General features: G+C 41.7%; 1 protein-coding gene across 1 annotated transcript in view; it reads left to right on the top strand.

The window, feature by feature from the left end:
• Positions 1-24,234, top strand: part of LOC124795496 — a 249,762-nt gene that overhangs the window by 169,581 nt on the left and 55,947 nt on the right. The window contains exon 3 of the mRNA XM_047259548.1: positions 19,059-19,141. Within this exon, the coding sequence (XP_047115504.1) occupies positions 19,059-19,141 (83 nt within the window). The remainder of the gene's footprint in view (positions 1-19,058; positions 19,142-24,234) is intronic.

Genomic DNA, 24,234 nt, shown 5'->3' with positions numbered 1-24,234 from the left:
TCTTGCTGTTGTTGGTAGACGGCTAGTCTATTACTGACAACCGCCACTGCATAGGTGGACACAATTTGCTACATACACTTCCGCACAAATTCCCACGAGTTCATCACTGATTAGATGCCGTTTTCAAGTTTCTTCTGCTAGCTTTGTTGGTGTCGACACTAGTTACTGCAGTAGAATAAATGATGACTAGGTCTAAATGTGGGAAAATATAAGTTACTGAAGGTGAGTAAGAAACACAATCCTGTAATGTTCTAAAACAGCATTAGTGATGTGCTACGTGACGCAATAAAGTCGATTAAATATCTAGGCACAACGTTGGAAAGTGACATGAAATGAAACAAGAAGATAACCTACCACTTAGCATTTAACAAGCAGAATTTGTACTTTTTGCCGACGACACAAGTGTTATAATAAACACCGTTATAGAATAAGCAACAGAATGGATAATTAATGATGTTTTTGAAAGAGTTACTGAGTGGTTCTCTGAAAATGGACTCTCCCTTAAGTTTGAGAAAAAACACGATGGTTTCAGTTCCGTACAACAACCATACCAACAATAAATTGATGTAGCACATGAACAGGAGCAAGTAGAAAGTATAGAATGTTCCAAATTTATGGGGGTACATATTCATGAACACTTCTACTGGAAGAAGCATATTACTGAGCTTCTCAGAGAATCAAATTCATTTACCTTTGCTCATTGTATGATTGTTAGACCTGAAAACAAACGAATCAACCTCCTGACGTATTTTGCATATTTCCACTCAGTAATGTCTTTCGAAATAATTTTCTGGGATGATTCATTACTTAGAAAGAAAGTAGTAAGAATAAGATGTACTGCTCATCCACGGAGGTCCTTAAGGAGCTAGGCATTTGAACTATATCGCCACAATACTTATGTTCGCTAATGAAATTTGTCATAAATAATCCATCACAGTTTGAGAAGAACAGTGATGTCAATACCTACAATAATAGAGGCAAAAATGCCTTTATTATTCATTGCTAAAATTGGCAGTGGCTCAGAGAGGAGTTCAACGTGCAGTGACGAACATTTTTGATCATTTGCCCAGTAACATAAAGTGTCTGACACGTAGCAAAACAAGTTTCAAATATAACCTAAAATCATTTCTCCCAGGCAATTAGTTCTATTGCATGGACGAATTTCTATTTAAAAACTGGTAACGTCTAAGGTATTTTAAAAACTAGTTTTTATTTGTATTTGCATGAGTGGGGTTGAACAATAATGTGTTCCTTATTATTAACACTAAACATGCACACGCATTCTGTAAACTGACTAGTTCCACATTTCTATAAAAGAAACTAACTAACTAACTAACAAGCACACGAGATCGGTTGTAGGGAAGGCGAATGATCGACTTTGGTTTATTCGGAGAATTCTAGGAAAATGTAGCTTATCTGTAAAGGAGACTGCGTACATAACACTTGGACGACCCATTTCCGAATGCTGACAAAGTGATATCCTCTCCAGGTCGGGTTTTAAGACATCGAAGCAATTCAGGCTCGAGCTGTTAAATTTGTTACCGATAGGTTCGATCAGCATGTGAATGTTACGGATATTCTTCGTGACTCAGTTGAAACCCCTTAAGAGAAGACGAAGTTCTTTTTGCGAGACACTATTGGGAAAATTAGAGAACCAGCATCTGTGATGGACTGCAGAACGATTCTAATACCGCTAACGCACTTCTCGCCGACGCACCGTCAAGACAAGATAAAAGAAACGTGGGCTCGTACGGAAGCAAATGGACAATCACTCTTTCATCGCTTCGTTGCGAGTGGAGCAACAAAGAGAATGAATAACGGTGGTACAAGGTGCCCTCCGCATGAACCCTGTAGTGGCTTGCGGAGTTTGTAAGTAATATTAAGTTCTTGCGCTTTGTAGGCTCTTTTCATTACGGCGTGTGGTCTTCGTCTCGTTACCTTTGGTTATTACTGATATTCATAGGATGACTTCTCGCCAGAAGTTTGCCTATTTTGTAACAAGTAACTCTTTCGTGAGTGAACTTTCTTATTTCGGGATGCCTCTTCTAGCCACTGGGTGGACAAGTAAATGCGATTTAAAACAGTGCATTGGGTTTTGTCTGCACAATATTTAGCATGGATGCACATGAATTATGTCGTCATGCTCTCTGCTCTCCAGGGAATTTCGACTCTATATTGCCTCTGCTAAGAAACTCTGGTTTGGTTTCTTCTAATTTCCCAGTACATTTTATATTACTATAACCCTCCCTGCAGCCTTACATACTAGCACGAAACTACAATACCACCCATAACATTAACATCACTACGCACCGAGACACTGAATGTCGCCTGGTAGTATTGTGGGACGTCAAGCGGCAAGAAAAGCATGTAAGTGGAGCAGAGGCAAACGGGGAATCATTGCAAGCGAAGTGTGTCCAGAAATGAGGAAATACACCGGCGTAGGTGACATCGAGGGAAGGCAGATTCTTATGGGCCTGGGAACGAGCATCCCATAAACGGCGAAGCTGTTCGTGTGGTATTGCCGAGAGCATCTGTAGGAAGTGGTTGAATGTCGGTGAAACCACAACTGGGCAAAAAAGTATTGCACATCCATGTCTTATCACAGAACGTGGACATCGAAGGCTTGTCTGTTCTGTAGGGCTGGATAGACGGCGATTTGTGGCAGATCCGACGGCAGAGTCAAATGCTGGTGCGGTCACAAGACCACGTCCGTCAGCGCACATTGTGGAACATGGGGCTCCTCGCCAGTGGACGTCTCCTACGTTTTATGTTTCCGGGCCGCTGAAATATGTCACTTCAAGGTCACTCCATAGGCGCCTTAAAGTTGGCAGTATGACGGACAAACAAAAGAGGAACGCGAGGTGCTGCTCTTCTGAACCACCTACGGTACAGCAACAAAAGCCGGCTCCAGCGTCGACGCTACCATGCTGCCGCCTCTGCGAAAGCATTGTGTGTTCGTGTGCGACGGCCTGTTTCTACATAGTTGTGCTACCGTCTCGACTACAGTTTATGCTTAATAATAGCACCAAACCGACGTCGTTCACAGAGTGACAGTCGGTTGCGTCGTGGAGTTCCGTTAAACAGCGAAGTTTTGGAACTGCTATGAAGGACAGCTGACTTTTACTAGCAAGAAAAAGAATTTGTTTCTGTTCGTAGGCATGCGTCTATTCCTAAAGCTTTAAAGCGTACGGTACCTGGAAAACTAGGACTCAAAGAACTGTTATAAGGAAAGGAGTGCTACTTCAAGATATGCAAGATAGTGAAGTAAACTGTGTGGAACAAAACCCCTGTAAACAGTGTATTTTTAAGTACTCCTGCAAAGAAAACAAAGCAGCCTAGTCCAGTCACAATCTTGGTTCGCTCCAAATCGATGCAGTTCGTCAGTACACTTACGGATATTACCGCAGGAAATAATACCCCACAATAGCGAAGTTCCTAATTTCTTTGAAAGAAAGTGAACCTTTCTCAAGGCTCAAAACGTCACTTGAAATGGTGTTAAAAGTATGGGCTTCCTCTTTAAAAAGTTAGACGGACGACAACTGCTGCTCGAAAGAGCTCATGTTGTTGCGGCTCGTAGTATTTTCTTACATGAAACTGTAGGAAAGGATATACATTGAATTATATGATTAGATGAAATCTGGGTTCACCCTGGGGAAGCAGACGATAAATGCTGGTCAGATGATGCTCCGAATAGCAGCGGTCATCAGCCAATGGGAAGAGGATCCCGGTTAATTGTGGCCCTTGCAGGTTCCTCAAACGGTTCTGTGCGTGAAGGACTTTTTGTTTTTCAATCGAGAAAAACCTGTAACTGTCATGAGGATGTGGACCACCTACGATTTCTCCAGTGATTTAGAAATCTGGTGCTCCAGTTTAGTTTTCCGACAGTGTTTGTAAGGGTTAATGCACTAATCATTCTGTGATATTAGACAAAACTCCAACAACTAGTGATCTCGAAGAAACTAAGGTGCAGTAGTTGCAGGCGAGAGAGCTTGCTGCAGACATGCGCATGACAAAGCTGCGCTTATAGTCACTTGTAAAACATAAGTCTGTGATGTCAAGGCTTACGTTCGAAATAATAGGTCTTTTACGATAACAGAAATTGAAAGGATGCTACGTGACGGTTTTGTTACTGTAGGTGGAACCTCATGGAGGAGGAAAGTTAATCATGTTGGTAAGCTTACTAGAGAAGCACAGACTATAGACGGATTTATAAATGAGAATGACCAGCTAATGATTTCTCTTGACGACGACGACGACAACGGTTTTGGCGCCGATTCCTACAATAATGAAGAAAAACCGGATGGAATTGTGCTATTGACATCGTAACCTGGTGAGTGGAAATGTAACTGGAATTAATTCTTCCTCCATACAACCGAGTAGGCTATGAACATTTTTCTTTACTTCTTTTTACGATCGTTATGCTTAGGTTTACATTCTTATACTACGTTTCATATGCAGCTATTGCGTTAACAATTCAGAATGACCACTCAGACACTGTCATGAACTTTAGTTGTTATTTATTTCCGGTTTTTATGTACTGATCGCATAGGTTTACGTGGCCCCTGAGCGGAGGATACCGGAAGCGGAAGCTTGCGATCGGCTCGTAGCACATTGGCTGCTGAGACGAGCCCCAATACCTCCTTCCAGAACATCCAGCTTGCAGCTTTTTTTTTTAAAAAAAAAACACAACGGGCAATAAATTAATGCGCTGCACATGTGTCAAAGTTAATGGCGATTCGCTATATGGGCAATGTACAGCCTCTTCGCTCATTTTTGTAAATAATACTAACAATCACTACTCACAACAGCGCAGGCGAATCGACACTGTATTCACAACGGCTGCTTATCGTTAACGGTGCATAATACTGGTACATAGCTAATGTTGACAACGACCATAAACATTCCACAGAGGTATGAAGTCAGCTGGACTTCCACTTATCACAGAGGATCCAATTAAAAGTGCGCGATGAAAATCTTTTCTCCGTAGATTTTCTCTCCAGTGTTAGAAAAACGTTCTTTGCTGTGCTTGGGTATACAATATAATGCGACGGCTAATACAAAAGGTGACTGTATCCTACATTTACAAAATATGCTTCGGGGCTATCAGTTGTCGGGTGTGTGCTGTGGCAGCCGTCGCAGCCTCACAATCACGGTATAGCCAAGTACACGCCAGCTGTCAAGTGACGTGTTTCAGCGGCCTAGGGATAATGTTGATCCAACGACACTGCCAATTACAAGTGCTGTAGACACGTGAATAATCGAGATAGGACCGTGGATCAATGGACACATGTCACCTGGTCGTATGCATCAAGTTTCTTGTTGTGGAAGGTCTATGGCTGCGACCGGATACGACGTCTTCCAGGTGTTCGAAACGTGCAGCACGCCACGGACGCCGGTCGGTTGAGGGTAGTATTGTGTTATGAGGGACATTCACCTGAGCCGCGCCGGCCGGGGTGGCCTAGCGGTTCTAGGCGCTACAGTCTGGAACCGCGTGTCCGCTACGGTCGCAGGTTCGAATCCTGCCTCGGGCATGGATGTGTGTGATGTCCTTAGGTTAGCCAGGTTTAAGTAGTTCTAAGTCTAGGGTACTGATGACCTCAGGTGTTAAGTCCCATAGTGCTTAGAGCCATTTGAACCATTTTGTACTCTGCCTAGCGTTAAAGCCTGACGTTAGTTCCACCACAGTTCGCTGCCTGTCCTGTTTTACCAGTCTACGGCTTCGACATCTGTAATGAGTATTGGCCGCCCAACTCCACGACGTATAGATGTGGTTTCATCTTTGTTTCGCCACGTGTTAAAAACACTCACCACAGCACTCCTCGAACACCCAAGTCGGCAAGTTTCTGGAATGTTCATGCTTATGGGGCGGTGGGTAAATAATCAAATAGTCGTTATTTCTTTGTGTCGTTGTAAAAAGACACTTAAACTGTATGTGTGTGCTAAACAGCTACCTTCGCCGCTTACAAGAGCCTGAAAACTATATCTGGGGTCAGCCAAAAAGCGATGGAGAAAGTACTAGCCATAATTTCCAGTCTGGAAGCCCACATTACTCTTTCTAGTAACGGAAAGAAAATGTTCCTATTTGCTATTTAATGCAGCAGGATCAGGAACTATGACTGTAAAGAAAAGTTTTGAGTTTTAAGTGGCTGATATGTTCTGTAATAGATCACGGGTAGCAAATATAGTAATATCCCTAATAATAATAATAATAATAATAATAATAATAATAATATCCCTATAAAAGCAGCACTATTAACAGTTCATAGGCGATGGGAAGTTCCAAATAAAACGGTCTATCACCAAAATTAATTGCTCGCCTTAAAATGGGAAATAATCTCGCCACTTTCCACGCGAGTTTGTCGACATTGCAGGAGGCACACAAACAGTTACTTGCGTGACATCAAAGCGATCAAGGATGGTGTACAGTCCTCACGAGCTGACTTCCTACTTTTACCGAAAACCCGTTCAAGTCTGCCCAGCTTTGATGTTATCCGAGATACGACGTACACAGGCGTTTGACTGACGCGAAAAGATTGACATCTCGGTGCAAAGTGTCCCTCCACTGCCCTTCTGGCTGTGTTTATATAGGGTGGCAGCGGACCGCCAAACGGAACATCTGCTATGAACGGCCCCCGGCGCAGGTAGCAATATCTAAATGGCTCCCTTTACGGACACGTCACAATTAATAGCTCTGTCGTTTCACTATTTACGATCTTCTCAATTTTTATATAAATATAATTAAGTTTGATTTAGTTAATGAGAAAGTTTTAGCTCGATTGCGTTTAAACTTTGCCAGCTAGAATTTTTAGCGTAGAACCATCAGTTGACCCAGTAGACCATAACATCTTAACTGCCACTTTAAAATTCCTTGTAACCACTAACCACTGTTATTTACAATACAGTTTTGTAAGTTGGTACGGCGGTATTATTCCACGTATGAAATCGAGTGCTGTAATCAGAACTTTCTATTACAAATACAAGTGATATTCAGTCTACCACGAATAAGGACGTTTTCGTTCCAAATTTGGTTTTTAGTGAATAACTTGAGAAGTAATAGAGGTAGCTTATTGGTGTCACAAATGTAGTGAGTTAAATATGAAACTCACTCTGCATGCGAATTTTCAGCTTTCTGAGTCTAATATTTAGCGGCTTCAATTTTTCGTAAAACCGCTGAATTTAACCAACTTGCTTTGATCAAGTTGAGACTTGTAATTTTTAACTGTGAAGTACATTTGCATATTCTAAACAATTCTTGGCTCTGTAGTTTTATTATTCAGCTTCACACTTTTTTTAAATCGTAAAGTTTCCTTAACGTATACATTTGATCAACCTGAGACATTACAACGTTAACGTTAGTATAGGCCTATGCGTCCTTGGAGTCTTTCACGGTGGCATATGTGGAATAAAATCTCGGTTCTTAAGCTACTTTAATTCGAATAAAATTTTCGGTCTGACTGACAGTCAGTCGTTTTGCTCCTGACGACGCTGGCGGAGATGGCCACCGAAAACTTGAGAATTTTATTCGAACTGATGTAGCTTGAAAACCAAGATGATTTTATTCAGCATTAATAGACTGTAGCACACATTGACAAAGTTTGGAAAAGTTATTTTAATTTTTAATTCCACTCTTAGATTATGGTGCATTCCTTTGTACGATGAGCACAGGAAATTATGATAGCATGACGCTGGTGGCAGTGAAGTCGGGTAAGCCCGGCGCACTCACTCGCCTCTGTACCCCGTATAATGATACAGCTTGTTTCGCCTAATGCCGAGCCTCTGAGCCATCACAATCTGCCCCACGCTCACAGATACTACATGCACCGCACGTGTGTTTGACTAGCAGTCATTACTCACCTGGAAAGAAGAGAGATTGGATTTAACGTCACGTCAACATCGAGGTCGTTAGAGATGGAGCACAAGATCGGATTTTTTCAAGGATGGGGAAGGAAATCGGCCATGACCTTTCAAAGGAACCATCCCTGCATTTGCCTGAGCGACTTAGGGAAATAACGGAAAACCTAAATCTGAATGGCAGGACGTGAGTTTGAAGTGTCGTCCTCCTGAATGCGAGTCCAGAATGCTAACCACTGCACCTCCTCGCTCAATATCGACAGTAGGTTGGTGGTCATAATGTTTTGGCTGATCAATGTGTTTATGGAAGTACATTCAGTGGTATATGTGCATACTGTCTGCAAACTTTTGTTCGGAATAGAGTTGTTAGTGAAGAAGTATTAAAGTAAAATGTCATACTTCACATAGGAGTTATACTGTATGAACAGCGAAAATGGTGTAAGAGAAAATCCTTTTCTTTCCCTTTCATCATTTTGTGTGGGGTGTGTACAATAAAAAGTCTCGTATACGTTTTAAATTATGTTTATACACTGCTGGCCACCGTAAATGCAACACCAAGAACGACAAGAGGTAGCACAACAAGATTTATTTTGTAGATAACATGTTGACCAAGTATCAAATGATTACGTTTACAGACGTCTGTGACATGTGGTTCCTGCCAGAATCAGTAGCCAGAGTAGCCGCCATTGTTGGAGATCACCGCTGCCACACGTCTCGGCATTGAGTCAAAGAGACGTTGGAAGTGTTCCTGGGGTACAGCAGCCCAAGCAGCTTCCACACGTTGCCAAAGATCATCTGGTGTGGCAGCTGGGGATGTAATCTGGGTCACTCGTTGAGCAACCATGGACCACATGTTTTCTATCGGCGAAAGATCCGGAGAGCGAGCCGGCCAGGGAAGCAATTCAATCTGGTTATTGACGAAGAACCTTTGGACAATGCGTGCCACGTGTGGTCGCGCATTATCCTGTTGAAATATGGCTGTGGCCGAGCCCTGAAGGTAAGGAAGGACAACTGGCTCCAGCACCTCGGATATGTAGCGCCGGCCATTTAAAGTACCGGCAATGCGTACTAGAGGCATGCGAGAGTAATATCCAATACCGCCCCATACCATAATAACCGGTGCAAGACCAGTGTGGCGGTGCATAATGTAGCTGTCCAGCATCCTCTCTCCACGGTGTCTCCACACTCGAATCCGACCATCGTGGTGCTGCAGACAGAAGTGTGCCTCGTCAGTAAAGACAACGTCATTCCATTCTGCCGTCCACATCCGTCTGTCATCACACCATTGGCGACGGAGACGTCTGTGGTTCTGCGTCAATGGTAGACGAAGCAATGGACGTCTTGCGGACAGACCACTCTGCTGTAAACGGCGTCGAATGGTACGCGCAGACACTGGATGATGCGTTACAGACGCAATGTGCTGTGCTATGGTTCGGGATGTCACTGAGCGATCCGTCACTGCCATGGGCACAATTTGCCTATCAGCACGTGCAGTGGTGCACCGAGGTGAATGCGATCGACCACGTCGGTCCGTCGTACCCTCCTGCATCCGACGGTCACATATCCGCATTACAGTTGTTTGGTTTCGTCCAACACGACTAACGATTTCTCTGTATGATAATCCACAATCTCGGTAAGCCACTATCCTTCCTCTGTCGAACTCGGATACTTGATCAAAAGATGTTCGCTGTTGTCTACGAGGCATAACTGATCGTCTTGTGAAACAACCACAAGGTAAACACACGTGCCGAACGTACACTCGTCGAAATCGCCAAGCCTTAAATGGCGCTATGAGGTGGCGCCACGGGCGCGCGTGATGTGCGTCTGCGCTGAAATTCTAATCAGTTGCATATCTCATCGCTGCAAACCCATGGTGTAACATTCACTTGAATCGGATGCTTCCTTCAGGGTGTTGCATTTACGGTGGCCAGCAGTGTACTTGGTTGCAAATCACTAAGTGCTCTCATTCTCAACTACTGGTTGACTACACTCGTAGTCTGGCTGTTTGTGCATCGTGAGCACAACGTTTTCACCACCACCACCACCACCTCTTTGACAGGTAGCTATGTCTTAACCCAACACTGGTTCTTTCCAGACAGTAAGTGACATGTGCACTAAGTTTCTTTGAAACGATCCATTGATTTAGGGGAATATGTGGAACATATACACTTACATCCTCTTTTATAATACATATGGATGACACGAACGTGCTGTCTGCTGTTGACTCTCATTTACTCTCGCTGCTGACTCGCCGTTGACTCATGGCAGCAGTATATACCGTATATGTCTGATTTGCTTAGTTGTTGCTGTTAACTTTTTCTGTCTACCACATTATCAAGATTTACACTCTCTCAAGAATTTTGAAACTCTCTAATTTCTGTGTATACAGAGCCCAAAAACATTGTTTTCATGTATGAGACAAGCACTGTGTCTAGCGTTGCCTGGAAAGTAATAGCCGGCCGCGGTGGTCTAGCGGTTCTAGGCGCTCAGTCCGGAACCGCGCGACTGCTACGGTCGCAGGTTCGAATCCTGCCTCGGGCATGGATGTGTGTGATGTCCTTAGGTTAGTTAGGTTTAAGTAGTTCTAAGTGATAGGGGATTGATGACCACCGATGTTAAGTCCCATAGTGCTCAGAGCCATTTGAACCATTTTGGAAAGTAATAATGTGGAGGTTCCGATCGCTGCAAGCGCTGTGACCTGTTCCACGGACTCGTAAAGGTGGCAGAATAGACGAGTAAGGAGTGGCTTTGGAAAGAACTGAGAATCTCGTTGTGCAGCTTAGTAGGACCAGTACATCTGCTGACCAGTTCAGACACTGTTTTCGGCGTCAGTCCAGCAACTAGCTTATCCAGTCTGCCCTCTATGGGACACTGAACCTCAATCGCTCTCTTTTTCTGGTGAAGCGTGGGTGCATGTGTTGGGCTACCTGAACTCCCAGAACAGTCGGATACTGGAGTCCTCAGAAGTCTCACTAGTTACGCCGCGAGTTTTTGTGTCCTGTGAAAAAGAATTGAGGTGTTCAATGATCGCAATAACAATTGTTGGACCAATCCTTTTTCATCGAAATATAACTTCCGACAGATATGTGAACAAAATATTGACACTTTTTTTCAGAAAACTAACAACTAACGGAAAGAATTGTGGTTATTTCATGAAAGAAAATGCAGGAGCATATACTGCTAATGACAGTATTAGGAGATTCTCTTGATTATAGGGTCTATTACGAGATGTTTTCGATGTCCGCAGTGCTAAATGGCGGAAGGCATTTCTCATACTTGTTTCCAAATCCGTTAACACGCCTACAATCGATATGCCACCTACCTGAGTACAAGGAACAGGCCGTAACGTATGCGGCAGTCGTAGCCTGCCTTCCCGGTACTGGTTCCCACGCAACGCTGGGGACAGCGTTTGCGTCGCGGGTGGAACCGCTAGAACTTAACTCATTCACTTTTCAGTGACAGCTGTAAGCAAATAGTCCCGTGCTGTTGCTGCACATGTCATCTCTGGCTATTTGATAATTTACTGCGCATCTTCTGAATTTTTATAGCGTTGCTTCCTGAAAGTTTCAGAGCGAGCTACTCACCTTGAGCTTCAATAGCAGGGGAGGTTTTCTGCCAATACTTCGTTTCTAATTTGTGATAACGATATCATAAATGACTGAGGAATTCAGATCAGCGACTTCGATTTGTGCCTAGTAAATGCTTTAATGTAAGTGGAGGATAAGAGCGGCTTATTACGATCTTTTGTAACCCCGTATTTGAAAACTCTGATAAGATGACATGCTTCTCGTATGTGGATTGTCATATCTCCATCGGGAATTTCCCAGTTGTATGAAACTTTTACCACCGGTAGAAGAAGATTAATAGACATTCTGGACAATGGGCGGAGGACAAAAGGCATTCTGCACAAAATTTAACTTCCGATAATTGGGTTGCCTACATGCAAGGGCCAACAAATGACGCCATCCTTCCTTTCCCAAGCCAAGTACTACATTCCTAAGCCACAACCCCTCCCCCCCCCCCCCTTTGCCCCCACTCCTTCGCCTCTGCCCTTCCTTCTTTTCTGTGTAGTTTCTAGTAAACAGACTAACTGAAGAGCTTCTAAGCCAATTGTGTTACATGTATTTACCCTTCCATAGCTCAGTACTTAAAGGCCATCTCAGCACGTCTGATCACATTTATCAGCTCCTCCTTAAGCCACGCCGCTTCCGCTCTTTCCTGTTTTATTTCTTGGAAACAAGCTAATAAGAGAGCTTTCTGCTTCAAGGATGGGCGTGTCATTAGATCATTCACCACCAATAGCGATGGAAATAGCGTCACCTCTGCACGTGATAGTCTGCCATGAATATACTTTGCTTCTCTGGATGCAGCTAAGTCCTTGCACATACAATCTCTGAAAACTACTCCTCGATATTCTCTAGGCAACTGGATACGTGCATAAAGAAGATGGAATATATCCCCCCAAGTTCAGACAAGCATGATGGGTACGGATCGCAACTCGAGGTATGTAGCTCAGTACATTACGGAAGTTTTTTGATAAATTATCGTAACACGTCCACGATCATTGTGTTACAATTCCAGTTCCATGATACATCTAAAACATGTAGGCTACAGTAATACATTTACAATATGTAGGTTACAATTACAGTTTACGTCTTTTCAATACCTACAACATATAGATCATAATTTGAGCACATTACATCCGCAACCATATTTTACCGCTGTATCAGTTTTAAATCAACTTCTGCTGCCCACACAGCTGATGACAAGCCATGTCTTCTCGAAAATGATCACACGCTACAGTGCTCACTTTACCATCGAGTATGAAGGGTTAATGCCAATTTACATTGCTTTATAGTAGAAAGTTTGTGTAACTTGGATCGAATTACATACCGAACAGTCGATTTAGCAACGCTGTTTAATACACATTCTCAGTAATCATCAGTGCTTTGCTGATAAGTGTTTCACACCTATTCCTCTACTCATTACTCATTGTATTTTAGTTTCGGGAGCACACAGCTTTGACCTTAGTACTATAAATTGTGTAATAATGTCCCCGATAATTCATCTTCCAGTAAATCCACATTTTTTTATTGGCAGATGGAATGTTATAAATGCTATTGTCGTGATAACTTGAAATGAGAAACCACCTATGCACATCACTTTTAGTGACATCTGAAATATGTGTGTCTGTGGAACACATTCTATCATTATTCACTTCAAATTTCTTTTAGATATACCCATAATAGAAATCGGCTAAAAGCCTCCTAGAAATATCTAAAATACATTTTCCTACAGCTGTGGGTTTGTCAAAAAGAATTTTAATTCTACTTAATTTAATAGCAACCAAAGCTTCCTGAAATACGACATTATACTTAAAATTCATTCTTGCAGTCAGAGCAGCAGCCCAATATCTATCTTCACAATTGTTACTTGCTACATGTTTTCTGCATAGTTTTGCCAAAGAAACACTTTTATTAATTTTTAAAAAAGAATCTTTTCTAATTATTTTTGTGAATTCAGCTGTTTTTCAGCTTTTATATCGATATAGGCTTAATCTGTCGAGATTGCTGGAATGACAATATCCGGGTAATTTTGCTTAGAATAAGAATATTTTTGAGACACTGCTTTAAATTTCTGTAATGAAATCAGCTTCTTTAAAACTCAGGGCTTATTGATGCATGACGATGTACCATTTTCTCTGGAAATAGTGGTAGATTGGAGTGAAGTTCATGGATATTTTGTGGATCTCCAAGATTTACTTCTAAATTGTAACATATGTCCGAATCATCCAATGTGCTCGTTGCATCAAAACCACCCACAGACAGCCATTCAAAATCAGAGAGGTAGATTTGCATCATTGCCCAGTTGTAGAGACTATTGACATCAACGTATATAAGTTTAACTACTATTCTCATTATTATCAACCATAAAATTGTTGTTTACAATAGCACGTCTACTCAAACACCGAAAATACCACCTCTGACGCCATACTCAACAAAATGTGATTGTTCTTTGTCCGTAATAGGTTACAATTTTGCAATAGTAGTTTCCAGCAAAGCAACCAATGCTGTACCACGTGAAGTGAAATAGCGGGTAAGATCCAGTTCGTATGTTTTGAGACAAATTGCGCGGAAATTTTCACAGACATTGGCAAACAGCAAGACATCGGTTTTCTAATATAGGTCGAAATAATCTCCTAATGTCTTAACGTCAAATTTACAACACAACTTGCACACTCTTTGATTTTCATGTTCTTCGATAGTGTTCCGCCAGTCAGCAAGCTTCTGAATGCCTAGTTGTCAGCAACTGTTCATCCAAAAATACGTATTCGTCGGTTACTTATTCATATGGAAACACGCCCATGTTATTGATCAAGTGAAACTGTTCACTGTCGAGAAAATATTTTATATGTATGGTTCAAATGCCTCTGAGCACTATGGGACTTAACATCTGTGGTCATCAGACCCCTAGAACTTAGAACTACTTAAACCTAACTAACCTAAGGACATCACACACATTCATACCCTAGGCAGGATTCGAATCTGTGACCGTAGCGTTCACGCGGTTCCAGACTGAAGCGCCTAGAACCGCACGGCACCCGGGCGGCTTATATGTGTGAAACAGATCTATTGAGAGTTCGTTACTTGCATGCCTGGAATTTGTACGTACTATGGATGTCTCAGACGCTAAGCGACAGTTTTGAATCGCTTATTATCGGCGCGACAGTCTTTGATCAGAACTGCTGTGTCGCTGGAAGATGTGCCTGTTTTCGTCATCGCTGCTGGGCAGCGAGGAGCGCGAGGGTTCTATCGCGAGTACAGTGGTGAAAGAGACGCCGAGAAGAGGAGTCGTGGCAATATAGACGTAAAGTTAAGTGCATCTGTGTTTAAATAAAATGATCTGTATTTGAATATTGTGAAACAGACGAGAAGGATTTCGTTAGTGATTAAGAATGAAAAGAGTATGAAGAGGAATTGAAGGTAATATTTTTATTTATTGGCACTGCAGTAGCATAGTTAGGATTCATTGGTGAATGAGGTATCCATATCACGGAACTTCAGAATTTTCATTAAAGATTGAGTAATTTTCGCTGTAAGGTATTTTTCATTTTAATTAATGATTTGTCCAACATTTGTGAGAGTAAGGATTTATTATTATTGTTGTGCTTTGTCAATATTAATGAGTGTTATAACATGAATTGCTTACAAATAATAATGTATCAGAAGTTTAAAAACAGTTTGCTAGAGGAATATTTAAAAAAATGGCTCTGAGCACTATAGGACTTAACATCTGAGGTCATCAGTCCCCTAGAACTTAGAACTACTTAAACCTAACTAACCTAAGGGCATCACACACATCCATGCCCGAGGCAGGATTCGGACCTGCGACCGTAGAAAGATTATGAGACAGAGCCAATTTCATGCTGCTGTCCTGAAATCAGATATATTCCGTTTCCCTAGAAGTCAGAAATGCACAGTCACCCAAAGCTATAGAACAGCAAAGTTATAACCAACCAACCAAGCCAACATGAAATCCCAAGTCACACGAAAAGAATTGTTTTAAAGGAAACTTTCATATGCTTTTTTCCCTTAACTCATCAAGTTGAGGAGCATTTTTCTCGAGGATACCCCAGAAAGTTGAAGGATTCTACAAACTAAAATTTTATCCCACAGTGATTTTCTACTGCGCTAGTTGTAGTAGGTATTTAGTACTGTTCCACGTTTTTGCAGTCACATAAACGTGGACTGGGTTTATTTTCATCGTTTTATTATGCTCAGTTTCTTCTGTTTCTTCGCATAGGTTCATAATTATAAAATGAGCATCATAATTCGTCAGAATTTGAAACACTACTGTCATTGTAAAATTGGGCCTGTAACTGAAACTACAGCTAGCATATGCAACTCCTCAAAATCTGCCAGTAAAATAATAATTGTCTCTGTGTTTCACATCAGTTTTCTCGGAGCATTCCTTAAAGATACGACAAATTTCAACTGCTGGGAACGCTACATTCTCTTTTAGGCTAATATTCATCTCTTTGTTCACAACAAGTAATTTTTCACGTGCTCAGAAATCAGTTAAGCGTGTTTACTAACCCATTCGGTACCGTCAGAACCTTGGTGCAGCTGAAACTCTAGATATCTTCACTGTAACTACGGGGCACGTAAAATCAGTGCTGTTTGGTTTATGGACATGAATTTCGTCAGTAGCACTCGGGCGCAGTAAGCGTTAGATTTCTACACATGACAAATGATAGCTTTAATTGCTTATTATAATTTTCGGATTTGAATGTGAACAGCGCGCTAAATGTGCAGCAAATTTCTCTTCAGAATGAAAATAGCCCAAAAAGCGCTCACATACCACAACTGAATAACAATAAGCAGTAAATCTATCTGTACTTACCTTTCTAGAATCGCTGTTCTTCCTGCCACTACACTTCGCTGACTGAAACTGTGTCTAACTTCCATTATCCATTTCTGTTTTCAGGTAATCGTACTTAACCACCTTAATAAAGGATCTCATAGTAATATAACAAATTAAAACTTCGCCACATTTGTGCTAGACAGAGAAATTTTGACTCTGTACTACTGTTAATAATGACTAAACAACGTGGGAAAATTAAGGCATGAGACTAAAGATTTTAATCCCTACATCGAGTTATGTAAACGGTATAGCTAAAACATCATTAACGTACACATGAGTATCAACAAAAAATTTTATTGTACGTTTTCGAACTGTTTAGATGCCGTACTGTTATGGTAAACCGTTGTGAAGGTGGGGGGGGGGGAGGGGGGGGGGAGAAAGGAAAGGGAAAGGAAATGACGATTGATGACAGCTGCATTGGGAAGTTACACAGAATCAGCGGCGACGAGTGAAAATGTGTGCTGGAGATGTCCTGCTTACTAGGCAGTTGCGTTAACCACTGCGCCGCCCCAAACACAGTAATTATAGCTCTCCGCGGACTACCTGGGCATACCTCTCGGCCGACCCACATTCCCGTCTAGCGCCACCTATCCGCAGTTCTTGTCCATGTCCTCCATACCCGCTACTTCCATATTCCCGCAGGAGGTCGTACGTACTTGTGCATCCGCACTGAAGAAGATGGATTCTTGCCCATCGAGGCGAATCAGTTAGATGATGCGTTGTTCTCATCCGTGCATATTTACTACACCTGCGTTTCTTTGTCCTTCATTTTACGTATTCTAACCTTTGGTATTATAATTTGTTCACTATGCTCCCTCTCCTAGCACCCGTTTGACTCTTCCTGTCTGTCTTATCGATATCTCACTAGCATCACGCCAGTACTTTCCATAAACTTCTTTCTTCATCTATTCTTTCTATTACCTCCCCATTTCCAGCTACGCCCATCTTTTTGAACAGTTGTCTCTAGACCGCATTTAAAATGTGTAAGATTTATTCTATGCTGTTGTTTCATGGTCTAGCCTACACTTCGCTTTAATATGCTGCCATGCTTGGTGCACACAATTTCAGTGACTTATTCATTAATTTCCTATGTCATATTTACTAACTCTGAAATGTTTTTGTTGAAGAGCGCTCTTCACCTGTGTCAAGCCACTTCAGTATCTTGTTTGATCTTGATTCGAAGAATCTTTTCATTTCGTCATGTACAGCCTTCCCACATTTTTATGGTTAGCGGGTCGCCATTATTGTTTCTGTTACTCTACAGCACTTTCGTCTTTGCTTTGTTTTTCCGCACGTCAGTAGGTCAAATTATGCACCAGTATGGTATCCATTCCACTCAACTATTTTATTAGGTGTTCCTTAATTCTGACACGCCATGTGACTTCCTTGGAACTTTTATTCATAACTGGAAATTGTCATTGTCTGCCATCGTTGCTTTTTCGACTTTGTATAAGTATGGTGATAAGCTTCAACAGTTAGTGTATGTATATAACGTACAGAGGGCATAGCAAAAAATAAAAAAAAGCATCAAAACAAAATGCGTATGATAAAATCTGACATAAGTGCCCTAGACGAAAAGTAACCTACGGTGAGGCCCGTTCGGTTGGCCGTGCGGTCTTGCACGGTTTTTCGGACGGGAAGGAGCGCCTGGTCCCCGGTATGAATCCGCCCGGCGGATTTGTGTTGTGCTCCGGTGATCCGGCCAGTCTGTGGATGGTTTTTAGGCGGTTTTCCATCTGCCTCGGCGAATGTGGGCTGGTTCCCCTTATTCCGCCTCAGTTACACTATGCCGGCGATTGCTGCGCAAACAAGTTCTCCACGTACCCGTGCACCACCATTACTCTACCACGCAAACATAGGGGTTACACTCGTCGGGTGTGAGACATTCCCTGGGGGGTCCACCGGGGCCCGAACCGCACAATAACCCTGGGTTCGGTGTGGAGCGGCGGAGGGGTGAAATGGACTGCGATAGTCGTCGTGGGGTTGTGGACCACTGCGGCTGCGGCGGGGACAGAGCCTCTCCGTCGTTTCTGGATTCCCGGTTAACATACAATACAATACATACAACCTACGATGAGAGCTTCATTATTTGCACAAAAGACAAGAACACGAAAGAGGTGAAAGTAAGCATTTTTTAGAACTATCATCGCTGAAAAAAGAACTCTTAAGTTCTTAATGAAAACATCTTGTTTGTGGTATACAGAGGCAAGTGGCGAAAAGAAAGTGGTTCGTGACTGATGTATGCTTGAAAGTAGTAGGAAACAGTTCACAGACCCAACTTCTTGTAAGGTAAGTTATCTTTACTTTTCCAGAGTGTACCATTGTGCTTAATGTTAAGAGAGAAACTTTATAATATAGGTGGCAAGACAGATATGGTTAACAAATGTAGACAAATTCATTCAGAATCAGGGCAATATCTCCAGAGGACATAACGATATTAAACTGCCACACAACTCGGTTCCATAATTATTGCTTCTAAAAACTGTCCAGAAACTTTCACTGACTCTTAAAAAGCATTCACAACCGAATACATTTCTATATTAAAGGGTCAGAAACCAATCGCTATTTTAAATACAGAGCACTATTTTTCGCTTTCTGTCGACAGGTTTTTCATTTTCGTAAATGCATGCCATTTTTGTGAAATCTGTTGTTTTAATTTTAAGCATGTATGCAATTTTCGATCAGTTAGTAAGAAATGGGGTCAGCCAAACCCGCAGAATATACCTGGATTTTCTCTGCAGAGGGCTACGAAGCTAATTAGAACTAGTTTCCTCCTGTTGCAGTTCCCGTGTCGCTGCGGTCAATTCCAGTGATAGTGCCGACCAATGGGACAAACGGATCGCTGTGGCGCACATCTCTCCAACAGGTGAGTTCAGCAAGAAAGCAGCAGTTCTCTGTTATGACGTCTTTCGATACCCTTGAGCTACCCATAAATGTGAAAGCTCAGTTAGACATATTCCTGTTTACAGAGGTTAACATTTTCCAGTTTACTGGTGAAGTACTGCAGTAGGGCATCGATTATCCGAGTAACTGAAAGAGTTCCGGTCGGGAAATTCAAATTTCGCGCGCGCCATGTAGAAGTTTCGCTGGCGCTGGTTGGCCAGTTTGACGTTTTCCAGCTCCCTGTGAACCATCGTTGTTGTGTTACTATGTTGCCGTCTGAACCGTCTCATTTGACTCATCGGGCTATTGTCGTACCTTTCGCAATAATGACTAAAAGTAAACACTTTTTTTTAGAGTTCCCAATAAACTTAAAATAATACGCGAGCCGAAGAAAGGAGCTAGTGCATCAATCACAGTTCGGGAACATGAAGCTGGAAGCGCAACAGTACAGATTTACTGAAAAGAACAATGATGCTGTTACAAAATTTGTGATCGTGCTTTCCAGTGAAGATTGATGACTTCTACAGAAAAATGGTGAAGATGGCAGGATTTAGACTCACCAGAAATCTTGGAGTAAGCTCCTTCCTTCTGATGAGTCTGTCACTGCTCTAGGAAGCCACCTAACATTCAGTTTGTATCTCAAGCGTTTTGGCTGATTTAAGAATCTTCGGGACTTGAAGAGCATGATCAGGACTAACTCGAATGTGATACTGGTGATATCAGCTATTAGTTATTGACGGACGATGAAATACTAATTGCCAATGTTATCCACGGCGAAGAAGAGCCAGGCGACGATTGTGCTAAAGAAGGACCACGCAGAGTGTAAGTTTCTCGTCGCTTTGACGCGACTATGAAGTGATTAGAATAAAACGAAGAATAAGATACTGCCCAATCGATGTTCTTAAACCATTTGCGAGTCTCAGTTCTGAAGTAAAAACAAATTTTTGATTTCTTTTTCTGAACTGTAGACTCATTTTAGTGGCCACTTCGAGGTTTTCAATCTAGGCTTGGTAGCCAGTTTTCTGTGTCGTTTGTTACATGAGCGATACAAAACGTATCTCACAGTGTTTAGTTCAGTGTTTCTTTGTTTCTTATTTATACGAACACGGGCACAACACAGTGGCGTATACTGGGATTTTTATTTGGGTATCACTAGGCGTATCAGATACGGACAATAAGGTATTGTTGATTAAATGTTAACTTCACGAGCAGTACATTGAAACTGATTTTTTTTAAAGAAGATGTAATACAACATAATCTAAACAACAGTTACAAAAGGAAAAATAAACACTTTACCATACCTGTTACTATATTTTATCATAAGTGTTTACTCGTATGTATAATGATTTCGAGCCATCTTTCTTTGTGGGTAATCTGCATTGTCATACTATCAGAAAAAGAGTCCTCGTTGTGTTTTCTCACCAAAACATGTATGTCTTTTCGAAAGATAGAGAGGCCCTGTTTGTCAGACGAATTTGTCCTCGTGTTGCTCCTAAGTAAGATTTAAATCGTATCAAGGCTGAAAAACTCCTTTCTGCACTTACAGAAGAAAATGTTAACATCAGTTCACATAGTCTGTAAACTTCAATGTGCATAACATCAAGTGAATTTGAGTTCATGTAATTTGCAATGATTTAAACAGGCTTGTTAGGAAGTTCTTCAGTTCATTTTTCAAAGACAGTGTACTGAAATACGACACATATGGTTCTCTCGTTCACAAAATACATTTGTGGGAAAATTTTTATAGTAACTCAAAAAATGCTTAGAATTCAGTAACGCCATAAATTTCAACGTTTTTGTGATTCAAATCTTAATTTAGTTAGAGCTATTAATGTGTCCAGAACTTGGCAGAACGTTCTTAAGTACGAAGAATGGGTTTGATCTTCAGAACAGTCTCCCTTTCTAGACCTTTCTTCGTTCTCTTCATCAACAATGCTCATAGTTTCTGACCATAGTTATTAAAATCCTGTGCTTCTAATATTTTGCAGTGTGGTAATAAATTCGTTTACCTTTCCGCACAGTGACAGATGTCCATGCTCTTGTTTCATAATATTTCAAAAAGAATATCTGAAAATTCACAAAGCCTGAAGCCGTGCTGACCTCTTCGCTGAACCACTTCCAGGATTCTTCTGCCACTGAACTAAAGAAATTAGTGAGTTCTATAGTTACGACCTGTGCTTAAAAGCCTAGAACCAAAATTCCATCGTGTAGCTGTGACAAATGGCATTTTTTCTTTTCAGTGAAGTCTGTAAGAGCAATCTGTACGTGAAGTGAAATGTGAGAAAAAAGTGAGAAGACCGTTAAGAGAAATAAAGAATTGTATGGTTTTCTTAAAAAAATTCATGGGCAGGGAAAGTATGAGATTAAGTCTGTGACTGTAACAGTGGATGAAGGTAGCAGCAGGGCACACGGTTTTCATTAAAGTCTAAGTCCAGAAATATGTCCAGCCATTACTGCGGTAACATCGAAAGTTTCAGTAACAGTTTTGCGCCGGAGTGGCCGAACGGTTCTAGGTGCTACAGTCTGGAACCGCGCGACCACTACCGTCGCAGGTTCGAATCTTGCCTCGGGCATGGATGTGTGTGATGGCCTTAGATTAGTTAGGTTTAAGTAGTTCTAAGTTCTAGGGGACTGATGACCTCAGAAGTTAAGTCCAATAGTGCTCAGAAACATTTGAACCATTTGATTTTGAGTAACAATTTTATTGAACATTCTAAGTCATACATAGTCTTTTTTACATATTGAAATAAACCACTGGCTGTTCGGTCAGAAATTACATTTGTTAAATGTAGAAATCGTTCTTTGCAATTGCCTTAGCCATCATCACAGCATAGAATAGTACACTTTAGGCATTTATTGGTGGCATCAGATGTTTCACGGAGCATGAGTCCAAAAAAGTAGCCCTATTAGTATCTGATTTAATCTTACCTCTAACAACACTGGGCACAGCACGGGTTCATTCATTCTATATAAGAGCCGAGGTGAATTTGAAAACGGTAGCTGTCTTTAAATGCTGAGACAGTGCTACATCATAATTAGCCAGACATTGTAGCAGTTCTATGTTACTGCCTTTAGTTAATGACTCCGCACTTTCATCGTGACCTCTAAAAGAGCATTCTTATTTGCAGGAAGTATCATTGGGTCAAACAATCTTTTCAATATATTTCTATTTTCTTTAACCTCTTCATTGTGCAAACGGTCAGCAATTTTTTTCTGACCCTTTAAAAATGGTCTACCAAGTTTTTAATGCTGTAAAAGATTTAATGGGCGTTGATGATCCCTGTTTTGTGCTTTAAAAAAATTTTATGCGTTTTTAATCTTTTATACTCGTCCTAAGCTGTGATTAAATGAGGTAAATTTTAGTAATCCGTCGTATTCCAAGGCGTTTTCTCAGTTGCAAAAAGGAAGCACAGTCAGCAATAATGTTCATTTAGTTCACATGAACCTGACAGCCACATAAACTTATCATAACATAATGCTGATGCATCTGTTTGGGTTGATTTTAACTACACGGCACTTCCGAATGCTGATGCATCTGTTTGGGGCTGATCGTAACTACACGGCACTTCCGTTCGTCGAGCAGAGCGTCAAGTTGTCGCTGCCGCTCGCACTACTTTACTATCACCAACTCGTATTTCAACTGCAAGAATGGCGTTTTCAATATTTGTTCTATTACACATTGTAGATCCATTTCGAAGAATTAGCGCTAGTCACAATACTAATACATCTCTTTAAAATCGTAACAACGCACAAACACGCTCTTTATTGGTTTTAACTACATATGCAATACAGAGTTGCAAAACCCCGTCGTCTCCGTTCGGCACATTTCGGAGACGGTTGTGTGTGTATGACAACGTGCGATTCCAAAGCCTTGGCGTGCTGATTCCTGCATTCTCCGCATCACTCATCTCCCGTACCGTAGTGAAGACTGCTGCAGTAAGCCTCCGGAGCTCTATTCTCCCCTCTGTTCGATGGTGGAGGAAGAGACATATTTCACCATACGCGCTGATTCTTCGTGAGGAAAACTGGCTGGCATTGCAGTTATTAATTATTGGTACTTATTAATTTCTACGTTTCTTTAGATATGGGCTTCGGTGATAGCTCTGATAGCCCACAATGTGAGCCACTGGCGCAGTAGATTTTTCGGATTAGTAATCATTAACGAAAACAGTTATCCGAACATTCCCTATCCCCAGCTGTTTCGGATAATCGATGCTCTACTGCAGGGCCGGCCAGAAATTCTGCACGCGTGCGGTGCTCTTGCACATGTGCAGCTTCCGGGTCACGGCGTGCACGCCGCAGCCGTCAGCGTTCATGTAGTGCATGTTTCTGCGCACAGATGTCGCTCCTCTGTTACACAAAGTGCGTTATCGACACCTCGTATGTATATCACAACCTGGGCTGTATCTGTAAGATCTGTTGCTTCATCGAGCGCAACAGAGAAAGCAACAAAGTATTTAGCCGTATTTATTAGCTGCCTGTGCAGATCGCCGGCCATAGCACTGATACGTCTTGTCACTGTTTGTTTGAACAGACTGATTTCTTGAAACCTGCTAACTTTCGTGGGACATACAAGTTCTGCAGCATCAATCAGACACCCTTTCACAAACTCCCCTTTGGGAAAGGATTTCCCAGATTGTGCAATTCTTAATGCGATTTTAAAACTTGCTCGCAGTGAAGATTTAGTGTGGTTGTCATTCTGGAAAATTGAAAACAGTACATTGTACAGCGTACAGTAAAACAGACATAAATATAACACAAGAAACTAGGAGTTCAAGAAGTATCAGTTACTTTGACGTACAGTAAAATCGAGTTGATGTGTCTCATCTATTTTCTTAAGGACATTTAATTTTGCTTGCCGTTCTTCACTGTTGAGTACACTACACTCGTCTTTGTAATATGTATTGCAATGTCTTTCAATTGAAAACTTACGCTGGCCGCCTATTATTCGGCGGCACAGCAAACACTGCGAGTTTTCACCAACGGCTACAAAAAAGAATTGCAGTTCCCAGTCATTTTTCTACGACTGAGAACATAGGTCTCCCGTCCTTTGCTTTTTCACAGCACTTGCCATTT

This window comes from Schistocerca piceifrons, chromosome 4 (genome assembly GCF_021461385.2).
Source record: "Schistocerca piceifrons isolate TAMUIC-IGC-003096 chromosome 4, iqSchPice1.1, whole genome shotgun sequence".
Classification (NCBI taxonomy): Eukaryota; Metazoa; Arthropoda; class Insecta; order Orthoptera; family Acrididae; genus Schistocerca; species Schistocerca piceifrons.
This window is presented reverse-complemented; position numbering and strand designations above follow the sequence as displayed.